Source organism: Amia ocellicauda, chromosome 5, assembly GCF_036373705.1.
Source record: "Amia ocellicauda isolate fAmiCal2 chromosome 5, fAmiCal2.hap1, whole genome shotgun sequence".
In the NCBI taxonomy this organism is placed as follows: domain Eukaryota; kingdom Metazoa; phylum Chordata; class Actinopteri; order Amiiformes; family Amiidae; genus Amia; species Amia ocellicauda.
The window spans coordinates 42,785,085-42,797,954 of record NC_089854.1 but is presented as its reverse complement, the minus strand read 5'-3'; the positions used below and the strand labels follow the sequence as shown (position 1 = coordinate 42,797,954).

Below are 12,870 nucleotides of genomic sequence, written 5' to 3'. Positions count from 1 at the left end.
CGCCCGCTCCAGCTCATCCAGGACTCTGCGGCTCGTCTGGTATTCTCTCTGCCCCACTGTCTTGACCACACTGCACCAAGATACCTTCAGTCACTCGTCTCTCCATACATCCCCTCCAGACCACTGCGCTCTTCCGATGCCAGAAGACTAACTCCAGAGCCGCTCCTTCTCATCCCTGTCCCCAAAATGGTATAACGACCTTCCCACCGAAGTCAAAACAGCAGAGTCCTTGACCTCCTTCCGGCACTTACTCAAGACACATCTTTTCAGACAGTACTTGTAATATTAGTCCTTTTATTCCCTGTTAGTTAGCACTTCACAGCATTTTATCATGCTTCTTGCGTTACTAATACTTGTATTATTGATAGATTTTTTTTCCCCCTTGATCCCTTTCCCGTAGCCCTTGATTGTGACCCTACATCTTGACAGCACTTAGCTTTTACTTTCCAGGATGTATGACCTCACTTACTGTACTTGCCTGTGTAAGTTGGAAGTTGTAAAATGTATTATATTTTGAATTGCTCTGTTTAATGTAAATTTGAATTTGTAATGTTTGATGCCTTGGACTTAAACTGTATTCTTGCACTTTGTATTGCACCTATGTTGTAAGTCGCCCTGGATAAGAGCGTCTGCCAAGAATTAAAAAAAAATAATAGTAATAAAAAAAAAAAAAAAAATAATAATAATAATAATAATAATAATAATAATAATTGGTGCCCCCTGTCAGACAGCAGTGCGTGTGTCTTACCGTGGGCGTGTCTGTGAAGAAGCCAGACAGCGATGATGTCAGAGGCGTAGGTATGATCCAATCAGGGCTGCGTCCCAAATTGCACACTTGCTCCCTCGTTCCCTTCCCTTGCGGGGCGGAAGTACTACGGTGGCCATCTTAAGGGGTGTCCCAATACCTTAGGGAACGAGTGAAGGGAGCCTATTGGAGCTTTTTGTGCCCTTCAATGCTCCCTTCGGCAGAGTGTACAAAAGAGTACACTTATGCAGAAGTGTTTTAGCGCTGAAGTCCCAGAACTCTTTGTGTTAAAGGCGGAGACAAGTCAATTGGGAAAATATGGCAGCAGCAGGTGCGTATACAGCTCTGGAAAAAAATAAGAGACCACTGCAATGTTTTTTAAAATCAGCATCTCTACATGTATGGTAGCCATTCCATTCTGTTGAATTCCAACACAGGCACACCTCATTTTACTGAATGAGATACTGATTAAGTGATCACCTGAATCAAATCTTATTTAATGAGGAAAAATATAAAAACCACTGCTGTGGTCATCACTATCCTCTTGCAATAGGACCAGCTGGATGGCAAAAACAGTGCTAGTAGTACCTCAAAAGTAATTGGAATCAAAAAATCACTACTGACCGTGCCAAAAGAGTTGAAAAGGAAAGTTTTAAATGAGGAAAAGAAGGGTTCAATTCTGGCTTTACTGGCAGAGAGATACAGTGAGCGTCGGGTTGCTTCCATCTTAAAATTTCAAAGACGGCACTTCATAAGAACAAGGTCAAGCAGCAGACATTGGGTACAACAAAGCTACAGACCGGCGCAGGGTGAAAACGACTCTCCACTGACTAGTATGACTGCCAGCTCATTCGAATGTCACTCAACAACTGTAGGATGACATCCAGTGACCTACAAAAAGAATGGCAAACGGCAGCTGGGGTGAAGAGCATGGTGAGGACAGTTCAAAGTCATACAAAGCTAGGAAAAAGCCCTTCATTAATGAGAAGCAAAGAAGAGTTGGGCTGAGGTTTGCAAAAGACCATAAGGATTGGACCGTAGAGGACTGGAGTACGGTCATCTTCTCTGATGAGTTTACCTGGTTGTCTAATGGTTAGACGGAGACCTGGAGAGGCCTACAAGCCACAGTGTCTTGCATCCACTGTGATATTTGGTGGAGGATTGGTGATGATCTGGGGGTGCTTCAGCAAGCCTGGAATCTGGCAGATTTGTCTTTGTGAAGGATGCATGAATTAAGCCACGTACAAGGTTGTCCTGGAAGAAAGCTTGCTTCCTTCTGCTCTGACAATGTTCCCCAACTCTGAGAGGATTATTTTTTTCCAGCAGGACAATGCTCTATGCCACACAGCCAGGTCAATCAAGGTGTGGATGGAGGACCACCAGATCATGACCCTGTCATCTCCAGACCTGAACCCCATTGAAAACCTCTGGAATGTGATCAAGAGGAAGATGGATGGTCACAAGCCATCAAACAAAGCCAGTTGTCATTTTCTGCAAATAAATGCTCTAAATGACTATATTTTTATTTGGTATTTGGGAGAAATGTTGTCAGTAGTTTATAGAATAAAACAAACGTTCATTTTACCCAAACACATGCCTATAAATAGTAAAACCAGAGAAACTGATAATTTTGCACTGGTCTCTTATTTTTTCCCAGAGCTGTAAATGTAATGTAATACTAGCTAGACAGTTGTAGATATTGTTAAATTATGTATCAAGGAAATTATAATACATAGATAATATAAAATGATTATATAATCATGATTTAAATATATGATTAGAAAGTTCAGCCAAAAAACTTTTCGGCAATTAATAAATTACTCGTTGTTCGTACATTGTTCGTTAATATCACCTCCTAATTATTATTATTATTATTATTATTATTATTATTATTATTATTATATACAGAGACAGATGTCGTTAAAATGTATTTTATACGTGGTGCCAGCAGAGGGCGACCTTCCATAAACTCGGGCTCTTACGGCACCCGGGACCTCTTTGTGGCAGCTCGTTGTTTTATGACCGCGGAAGAGGAGCTTCTGAAGGAGTGCGGCGGCTCGCTGTTGTACAGCCGTCATGGCTGAGTGCGTGTTGTCTGCATACAGAACAGCATACTAAACGCTTTTTCAGGTAACTAGTCCACGGAGATGATAGTGTTAAAGGCTGGTTATTAAGAAGCAGTCAACATTACGAAATAGCCGTTTCGGTGAAGAATTCTTACTTATGTAGTGAGATAATAAAGCAGTGTGCGCGAAATGAATTGTTTTTCAATTATCTTGAACTGTCTCGGTTCAACAGCAAGCAATTCTAATGAAATTATCGTCTATTAAATGCATTAAACTACACAATTAATTTAAAATCACTTGCACCGTATCTTACGGTTGTTTACATCGTCTTGACACACTCACATTAGGGCTGTTTTGTCGCCTGCAACTTTTGCAATGGTCATATAGTTGTTTTGAGGTTTGCTGCTGCTGTGGTCCGGGTGTCTGCTGGGAGAGATGCAGGACCGCCAGCGAGTCCTCCCGGCCTGGATGGTCAAACACGGGGAGGAGAGGAACACCGGCGCACCAGTCCAGTGTCCTCCGGAGGGGAATACAGTGGATAGGAAAAGAGCACAGAGGTGAGGTGCGCGTTTGCATGCAGTCTCTTTCTGGATCTGTCTATTCAACTTTCTTGTTATGCCTGTGGACTCATTCGTGTTGCGCAGATTTCCAACAATGGGATGGGTGGGATTGCGCAGATCTGTGCAGAACTGCGGAAATCTGCGCTCCAAGATCGCAACCTGTGTATTAGGTCATTACGCCATGACGTCAGTCCAGTGCTGTTCACCACTGAATTCTTGGCAAATGTTCTTGTTTGATTGTATTTTGTTTTCAAATCAATCTTCTCATCAGTAAAATCTGCTTTTGCTGTGTGTGAAAAGATTGCTGGATTGTATTGGGAAACACCTGTTCTTCAGAATCTAAACATTATTCAAATACTCAGATTAACTCACAACTAAATATAGCAGTTGTTTCTGCTTTGGTATGTGTGTGGCAATGTGGAAATCAAAACTAAAAGTTGTTTTCAGATTTGATGGTTTAAGAAGCCTTTTCAGAATCTTTGATACAATTGTAAATCATTATTTCTTGTTTTTACTGTAAAGCTGTCTGATGATTTTGTCTTTTATTTGTATCCCCAACCCCAGAGTCACAGTGTACTGTATGAATGAGGCAGAGCTGGTGAACACAGCATTTGCTTTCCTTGCAGAGGTGAGATGTGTGGAATTGTGGATAAAGTATTTTTAAGTGTTTGCTTCTTTTCTTTGTTCAGTGCTCAGATGGAGAAGTCAGTGGTTAAAAAACTAATATTCATAATTTTTCGAGGATGTAACATTAGCTACTAGTGTGTAGATTTAAATGAAAATCCTTTTTTTTTTTTTTAAGGTAATCCATATAAACAGAATTAACCACCCCCTTGTAGTTTAACATAACTTACCTCGAACAGTAATCATGTTTCTATTATTTTTTACAAGCACACGTTTTATATTGATTTAACTTGCATGAAACATTTTAACCTTCTAGTTTAAGCACCGTACTCATAATAAACTGTATGCCTGGTGACATATGCAAGTTAATTTCAATGTGTATTTTATTCAATACAGAAAAAAGTGCCAGAAATAGCGAATTGATGTAAACACTTTGAATATATCCTGGTGTTCAGTAAAACTAAAAAAAGACACAACTATGCTGAAAGTAGTAAATACAAAAGACACCGGAACACAGTAACATTGTCATTTGGGCTAACTATAATAAATAGACTCCCTACTACAGTTCAGAGTTTGTCAACATTATATATTTTTCGGTATAATATTAATTATAATAATAATGGGTCAATTACAATAAACTTGCAGAGTTAGTATGGAGTTGCGCACTAAACACAGGATCATCTCCAGCTTTCAGTTCTATGCATCATAATTTAAACTTAGGCTGGTTAAATTATCTTGGAAAATTTGTTCCTCCGTTATATACCAATTTTCAGTTGCACAGCTTACAAAGCTTTTTGGGGGTCTTCTGTGCATTTAGCAAAAACATCCAAACAGCAGATGTTTATTGAAACATTTGTTTTTGTTTTACATTTCCATTATATTGCACAACACTTTGCTGTAAAGATCGCGGATAAAGAAACGATAAAGCAGAATAAGTGGTCCACAAACATGCTGGCAAATGGGGGATACTGCTCTTTCAGAAGAAAAAAGAATTGTGTAATTGTATATTTTCAAAATACATTTTTTTTTAATTTAATCTGGTCCAATGCCCACTGACAGTGGCAATTGAGGGGCTTTTTATGACTGTTTTGAACTTTGTTATATCCAACAACTTAAGTAATGGTCAGTATACAAATTAAATGTTTTCATTTGATCCCAGGGACTGAACACACTCACACACTGACTCGTTCTTCTGCCTCCATTCACCTTCTATGCTTCTAAGTTGGAAATTGGAGACCACAGGGAAGACTTTTTTTTATATAATTCTGGACCCAAGTTTGCTTTGATATTCGATCTATCCTTTGTAATCTGTTCCCATAGTTTGCATCTCCATTTAATAGTGCACCTAATTACAGGGGTCTTAATCCAAATAGAACTTGCTCATACCCATTTGTGAATCCTTCGCATTCTGATTTCAACCTGTGTCTCATAATATTTCTAAATCACTGAACACAAAGAAGTCCCATCTCATTTCCTTTTTTTTCACTTTTATTTTTTATTTTTTTAGGAAAGAGGCAGCGCAAGCAAGAAGCAGGCATCAGTTGTAGACAAAAATGAAGGTTTTGTCAAAGAAAAGAGAAAATGGGTCTCGGAATCGGAACTGGATGGGCTGGCGGAAGAAGCAACTGTACCTTTTATTGACATCTCGGGAAGCCGATTGAGTGACAATGATGAGAGCCCAGATATCCAGGTAACAAAGACACAGAAACTGGGGCATTACAGCCAGAGTGCCAAACAGCCTTCAAAGTGTATCAGAGGGGCAAAGACACACCATAGGAACGGTGAACCTACAACTGCAGACCAAATCAGACAGGAAGGCACTGAAGACGATCCATTCAAGCTCATACGAGAAATCTTCTTCACGTGATCTTGATAGTTGGCAGTGCTCCTAGATCACAGTGTAGCTGGGCATCAATCTCCTGGATGCTTCTGAAAGGAGCCCTTGAGAAGAGTCTTGGGTAGGAGTGATCTAAATTACTAGTGATTATTGATTTATATGGGCTTCTCTAGAACCATGTGTTCTCCTGACCGTCTGCTGTTTATTTTGTGGTTGTGTGTCCTTGCAGCTCATTGTAATATGATGATGATGATATTTCTTAACAGATTCTCCTATCCAGGGTGACTTACAATGTTTTCAACAGATCACCTTATTTTTTACATACAATTACCCATTTATACAGCTGGGTTTTTCCTGGATAAATCCAGGTAAAGTACCTTGCCCAAGGGTACAACAGCAGTGTCCCCTAACCTGCCCAAGTAGGTAGTTCTGTATTCATTGTAAAAAATAAAAATGTTTTATGCTCGTGTTATTTATTTATTTATCACCAAAATGGAGAAGTATCCTGTTCATGCACATCAATGTTAGTGGGCAGTACAGCTTCATTTCTCCAGGCTGACATTGAAATCTCTTTCATAGCAGATAGTCAGCTTTGCTTTGAACAGAACAGCTTGTTTTTCCTGACTGTTGGAATTGACCTTTCAATAAACAAGCAAAAAGTGAAGTGGCAGTTGTTTATTCACCTTCATGTAGCTAATAGCAAAATATAGTTTTCAGAACAGACTTGAAAAACTTGGTAATTTAATTGTCAAGATGAAAAGGAATTAAACTCACATGTAAGTATGATATAAAAAGAAATGTTTATTATTGGCATGGCAGGAAGCCAAGCTACACCCTGTACAAAGGTACGCATGTGATTTCCTATTTAACAATTGCTTCACTTTTATTATAAATATGTGCAACATCAAAACAACTGCAAATGTAAAACATTTTGTTCTTCTTTATACATGAACAGAAGCTTTTTTTAAGATGTTGTAACCCCCCCCCCCCCCGATATTTCATTTTTCTTTTCTGTATGTCTGACTTTTATTGGACTGTAACAGTTCAAAGATTCCTGTATTCAAAGCTCTAAAACTGATGGCAACAAATACAAAAAATAGTGTCAATGTTAATTCAGATTACAGCAGTAGGTTATATATATTTGAAACAAAGTTAATTAAATGGTGCACCCCGAACATCATTCTCACCATCTTTTATTCATGTAAAATTGAGCTCCTGAGAAATAGGTAGAAAACTGTAAAGCATTAAGCCTTTTAAAAAGTGCATACAATGTTGAACTCTATAATTGCATATGCCCTAAAATCTTCCCTCTGTCACAAAAATGTTTTATTTAAATATTTTTTTCACACTCACTATTGCTTCTAAGTTTGTCCTAAAGAAAGATTTTCTCTACAGATCCTAGATAAGTGATAAATATTGCTTGTTTCCAGGGGATGATTCACAAAACAGTCAAACTATGTCACTTCTTGAAGAACTTGCCAATTTCACAGAAGGCTTTATTCTCACTATCCAGGATGCAGTCGCCTGCATCCCCATCTGAACTCCAACGGCAATGCAGAGAAGGAAGGGCACACCCAGCCCTGCAGAGCGAATACGATGCCAGGCGGCACCAGCAAAGACTAAGATGCCAGTAAACATCAGCACACTCGCGAATCCCATCAGAGCAATCCCGAGATTCCAGGTGTTGTGGTCCGACGTATAAACGCCAAACACAAAGGACAAGCTTGCGAAGAGGGATGGCACTACGGCGAAGTAATAGCAAAAGATTGCACAATTATGCAGGGATATGTTGATGTCCTCGTTTGTTTCACCAGAGATCATGGACAGGCCAACTGTGGTGGTCTCTGTTTGTATGAAGTGTGGCAGTGGAAGAAACAGGGCGAGCATAAGTTGGGCAGAGACCGCAAAACTGTAGATCACCAGCAAGCCTCTTATGGTCTGCAAGCACCGTTTTCCCATGATTCCGGTCAGGAGTGAATCCTCAGGGAAATGGAGTGCCTGAGCACTGCTCTGTGGTCTCTCCCTGTTTCACAAATGGAAAGAGAAATGACCGTGAAGACCGTATCTGTATTCACTGATTGGTTTGTGTTTAAAACACAGGGCTCGCAAAATCGCTAGCCCGACGTCCCGGGGCTATAGTGGTTTCCAGTCGGGCTACCAAAATGCATCACCGGCCTGCCCGACCAGCTCTCTGAAACAGTGTAATCAAATCCCTCCCTTGATTCACGTTATTATCTCTTGACTTGTTATTTTAAGCAACAATACGATCGCGGAAGCTTTTGATCATCAGATTTGGCCGCAGGAAGTTGAGCTTCAAAACGTGTATCGACTGCGCAGCGGCGCGCAATGAAGTCCGGCCTCGGGCCGATTTCCGTCTTGGCTAAAAGTCGGCGGCCAGAGCGCAGAGCAAGTGCGGCGGGGGGTTTCTCCGGGTCGGGGGGCGGGCCGCGCATTGGGGGCCCAGGACCACGCGGTGCAATTAGTCCTGAATCTCCGCGCCGGCTCTTGTTTTAGAGAAAAACGTGGATAAAAGACGAAGCCGCACTTTCACGTGAGGGCGTCACTTTGCGTGTCAGAATGTGTGAATCCATGCGCGACACACACACACTAGCATATATTCTGCTATATAAACAGCATAACATAATTAGAGCACCATTTACTTGCCTCACAAAACTCTGGTATTATTATTATTATATTGAATTTATTGCCACACTTTAATATGTGAATAATTCCATCAGAAAATGAACACATTTAGCGGTCAGGCTTGTATTTGTGCTTAATGGATAAAACAGCAGAGCTGTGCGCTCGGGTTTATGTCGCGACGATCTCAATATCACTAATAATATCACTGTCTCTCACGATTCTAACTCGCGATTAAATCAATCGTACATGACCAAACATCAATATCCCCAATGTATGTGAAATTGTTCTAGTTAAGACCTCATGTCAAACATGATCTTGTTCTCGCTTGTTTTTCTGCGCCTTCTTCCGGTAACGTGAACACGCCGCGCTGACGCTCATGTGTCCGGCGTTGCGCTGCAGGAGACATTTGTTCCGCCAGGCGGCACCGGACATTTCGGTCGCTGCACTTCTTTAATGCAAAAGTGTCCGTGAACCCCTGTGGACCCATTGGACCCATTGGACCCATACACGGCCACTTCATTTAACCCTGCACTGGTACCATGAAGAAAGTTATGCCTCGGCTCCACTGGCTTAAGCGTTGAAGACATACAAATATTATAAGAAAGATGATGGTGAGGAAGCAGCTGTAAAATATGACCTGACAAAAAACGGAAAACTAGGTGAAGAGGATTGACATGTTTTTCTTTCACAAACTGGGTCCTTTTTAGGAAATACCAACTGGCCTTACAACCAGCTAAAGGGGGAAAAGCTAAAATACTGGCATTTTGTAGAATCCTTAAAGGGGAAATTAGACATTCCTAAATACCAAAGTTTTGCCACAATCTGCAGTATGTTGAATTGTTTAGATCTGCTATTGTTTTTGCATAATTCTGTGTGGGTTTTATTTAGCTTGTTTACATTGAAAAAGCCCAGTTTAAATCAAGCAACTGTTTTCCCCATCACATTTCCACCGATGTGATTTCCTCTCTAACAAGCAATCATTTCTGTAAAATCATGGCTGTTGAATTACTATCAATTCAATTTAAGATGTGTAATGTTTTATATTATAGGGGCTCCTGTGATGTGCTAGCCCAGAATTGCTGGTAAAAACTGGATCTTATCAAACCCTGTTCTTCTGGGTATCAAGATTGAACCATGGCACAGTAGCACAGTAAATCAGTGACTTCGCTCACAGACACAAAGAAAACATGCAGGTCTTCCAGAACCATCTTAGTATTTTTTTATACTAAGTTAGACTGACTTAAAGAAGATAAGTCATTAATCTAGTTACAAAAGTAAAATGAGAAATAAGAATACTGTTCCTTTAAAGGGACTTACAAGGCTTTTGAAACACAGCTATTATTCTTGCCAGACTGCAGAGTAATATCCTTATGACCAATATGACCAACAATGTTCTAATGAGTAACTACAGCACAGAGGCAAAGTTCACAGATTCATGGGGATCTTTGTAAGGGATAAGACATCTTCGTCTTTATTTACCAAGCATTTGGTCATCAAAGAGGAAAATTAGCATAGTTAAGTATCTGCCTTGTGTAGATGTGAAAAGTGCCCTGCTGAGTGCTGTATGATGGATAAGGAAACTCAAAATCAGGCCTAGCCCTAGTCACAGCATACTAGTACGGGTTCTTTTAATCTGAAACAATAATGGAAGGCATTGGTTCCTGGTTCCAGTCCTCAGCAATCACTTTTTTTGTGTGTGTTCTGTTAGTCTTCAGCTGATTAATCAAATAACTTTATTGACTAGGATAAAGTTTTAAATCCTGGAGGTGTCTGACAGTGATTTAAATAACCACCAATTAATAAAAAGATACTTTGGCGAAACAAATACCTTTTCCATGTAAGATTTAAATGTAAGGTGTGAAACATTTAAATTGTTTAAATGGTTTCATAGTCTTAAATAAACCTAAAAATAACACATATATGTTCAACTGCACATGTATATATGATGTTATCATGAGACCAAATCATGCTAGATTTTATCTTGCCAAGGGAGTCACTATTATTAATTTATCTAAAGACTGTTCCTACACCTCCATCATAAGCTTGATTTCTATGCGGAGCAACAATTTAAATATTGAACACTCTCAAAATTGTATAAATTATTTTAAGAATAATGATAGTTTGAGAGTTTGAATCCAATTAAATTTTGGACCATTAAGACATTTAAAATCAATTTTAATCCTTTTAAAAACAATACATTAAAATTCAATGTTGTGATCAAGTCAGATATCAGTTATACTCACCAATAATGTTCGTCACTCAGATATTCGGATACCAGTGGACACTAGGTATAGGTGCATGTTCCTGTACATGGAATCGCATGTTTAGAAACTGCTGCTGTTATCATCTGCTCGCTCTTTTCTCATGACCTGGCCACGGGGTAATAAAGAGACTTTGATCTGTGTTTTGTGCATAGTCAGTTTTACTTTCAGTTTAATTGATTATGTTTATTGTTTTATTCCAATGTAATTAGTCAAAATGTACATCAATCTGTGTTTATATAGAAACTTTGGGAATGTTTACCTATTTTATGTTGTGGCATCCAAAAACAAAAACTAAAAACACCATCTTGCTTGTAGTATTTTTTTTGTAGTGGAAGCTGTTGCATTTCTTGCCCAAGACCCACAAGATGTCACTCTAACCTAAGCATGGAGAACAATAATACAACTAAATATGTATATTATTAACATAACTGCAAACCAATAATAATGATAATAATATAGATATGTATTTATTGTTACTACTACTATTACATTAATTGAGACCATTTGTTGGGGTCTCACTTTATCTTTTTTTTGTCAGCATTAAATTGCCACAAAACACAATTGCCTGAATTGAGAAATTGTGTTGTGGCAATTAATATAGAAACATTTTGTACTATTTGATTAGTGAAATATAACTTCCCCTGTAAGTTCTGTATTTATTTGTTTATTATCTGTATCACAATGCTTATTTAGGTTGTTTCAAATATAGGCAGTCAGAAACCATCCATTATTACTAGACTGATGCCCTTGACTGATGAGCTTTTTTATTATTACAATGTATGTCAGTTGGCTAAGATTCCTGTGCATGCCAGATTTGTATGATTTCTCAGCCCCCCAATGACTGAAAATGACTGAAAAATATTTTACATCTGCTTTTTACACTACTTTTACTTTAAGACTAGTTAGGAGAGTTCAGAACTGGGAGTGAAATGTGCAAATGACTGGATACAGAAGTAGGGGGAGCACACCACTAAAGAATTCATGTACCTGCTGGCGGGGGTAAATAGTTATTTGCAACTGGGTTGTATATAGTGCTAAATCTAATTATAGATATTACACATTATTTATTACTGTAAATTAACGATCACACAAGTACAGAAAGAAAGCAAACTCTTTCTCATATTCCTAGACATGATGACAGGCCTCTTAACCTACTGCACTGCACATACAGTGGGGGGAAAAAGTATTTGATCCCCTGCTGATTTTGTACGTTTGCCCACTGACAAAGAAATGATCAGTCTATAATTTTAATGGTAGGTGTATTTTAACAGTGAGAGACAGAATAACAACAAAAAAATCCAGAAAAACGCATTTAAAAAAAGTTATAAATTGATTTGCATGTTAATGACTGAAATAAGTATTTGACCCCTTCGACTTAGTACTTGGTGGCAAAACCCTTGTTGGCAATCACAGAGGTCAGACGTTTCTTGTAGTTGGCCACCAGGTTTGCACACATCTCAGGAGGGATTTTGTCCCACTCCTCTTTGCAGATCCTCTCCAAGTCATTAAGGTTTCAAGGCTGACGTTTGGCAACTCGAACCTTCAGCTCCCTCCACAGATTTTCTATGGGATTAAGGTCTGGAGACTGGCTAGTCCACTCCAGGACCTTAATGTGCTTCTTCTTGAGTCACTCCTTTGTTGCCTTGGCTGTGTGTTTTGGGTCATTGTCATGCTGGAATACCCATCCACGACCCATTTTCAGTGCCCTGGCTGAGGGAATGAGGTTCTCACCCAAGATTTGACGGTACATGGCCCCGTCCATCGTCCCTTTGATGTGGTGCAGTTGTCCTGTCCCCTTAGCAGAAAAACACCCCCAAAGCATAATGTTTCCACCTCCATGTTTGACAGTGGGGATGGTGTTCTTGGGGTCATTCCTCCTCCTCCAAACACGGCGAGTTGAGTTGATGCCAAAGAGCTTGATTTTGGTCTCATCTGACCACAACACTTTCACCCAGTTCTCCTCTGAATCATTCAGATGTTCATTGGCAAACTTCAGACGGGCCTGTACATGTGCTTTCTTGAGCAGGGGGACCTTGCGGGCGCTGCAGGATTTCAGTCCTTCACGGCGTAGTGTTACCAATTGTTTTCTTGGTGACTATGGTCCCAGCTGCCTTGAGATCATTAACAAGAT

At 39.5% G+C, this 12,870-nt stretch overlaps 1 protein-coding gene and 1 long non-coding RNA gene across 3 annotated transcripts; one reads left to right on the top strand and one right to left on the bottom strand.

Moving 5' to 3' along the window:
* Positions 1-2,775: 2,775 nt before the first annotated feature.
* On the top strand, positions 2,776-6,496 carry LOC136750322 (cell cycle regulator of non-homologous end joining). Of its 2 annotated transcripts, XM_066705299.1 has the most exons (4): positions 2,776-2,875; positions 3,199-3,368; positions 3,936-3,999; positions 5,503-6,496. In XM_066705299.1, the coding sequence occupies exons 2-4, from the start codon at positions 3,247-3,249 to the stop codon at positions 5,860-5,862; spliced, it is 546 nt and encodes a 181-aa protein (XP_066561396.1). In that variant the 5' UTR covers positions 2,776-2,875; positions 3,199-3,246; the 3' UTR covers positions 5,863-6,496. The 2 variants fall into 2 exon arrangements, with proteins under 2 accessions (XP_066561396.1, XP_066561395.1); XM_066705298.1 differs by having other exon boundaries at positions 2,776-3,368.
* Positions 6,497-6,613: 117 nt separating this feature from the next.
* LOC136750323 (uncharacterized) lies at positions 6,614-11,024 on the bottom strand. The gene is made up of 2 exons (XR_010816856.1): positions 10,719-11,024; positions 6,614-7,855 (listed from the first exon to the last, which is right to left on the bottom strand). It is a non-coding gene; the product is annotated as an uncharacterized LOC136750323 (long non-coding RNA).
* Positions 11,025-12,870: the final 1,846 nt, after the last annotated feature.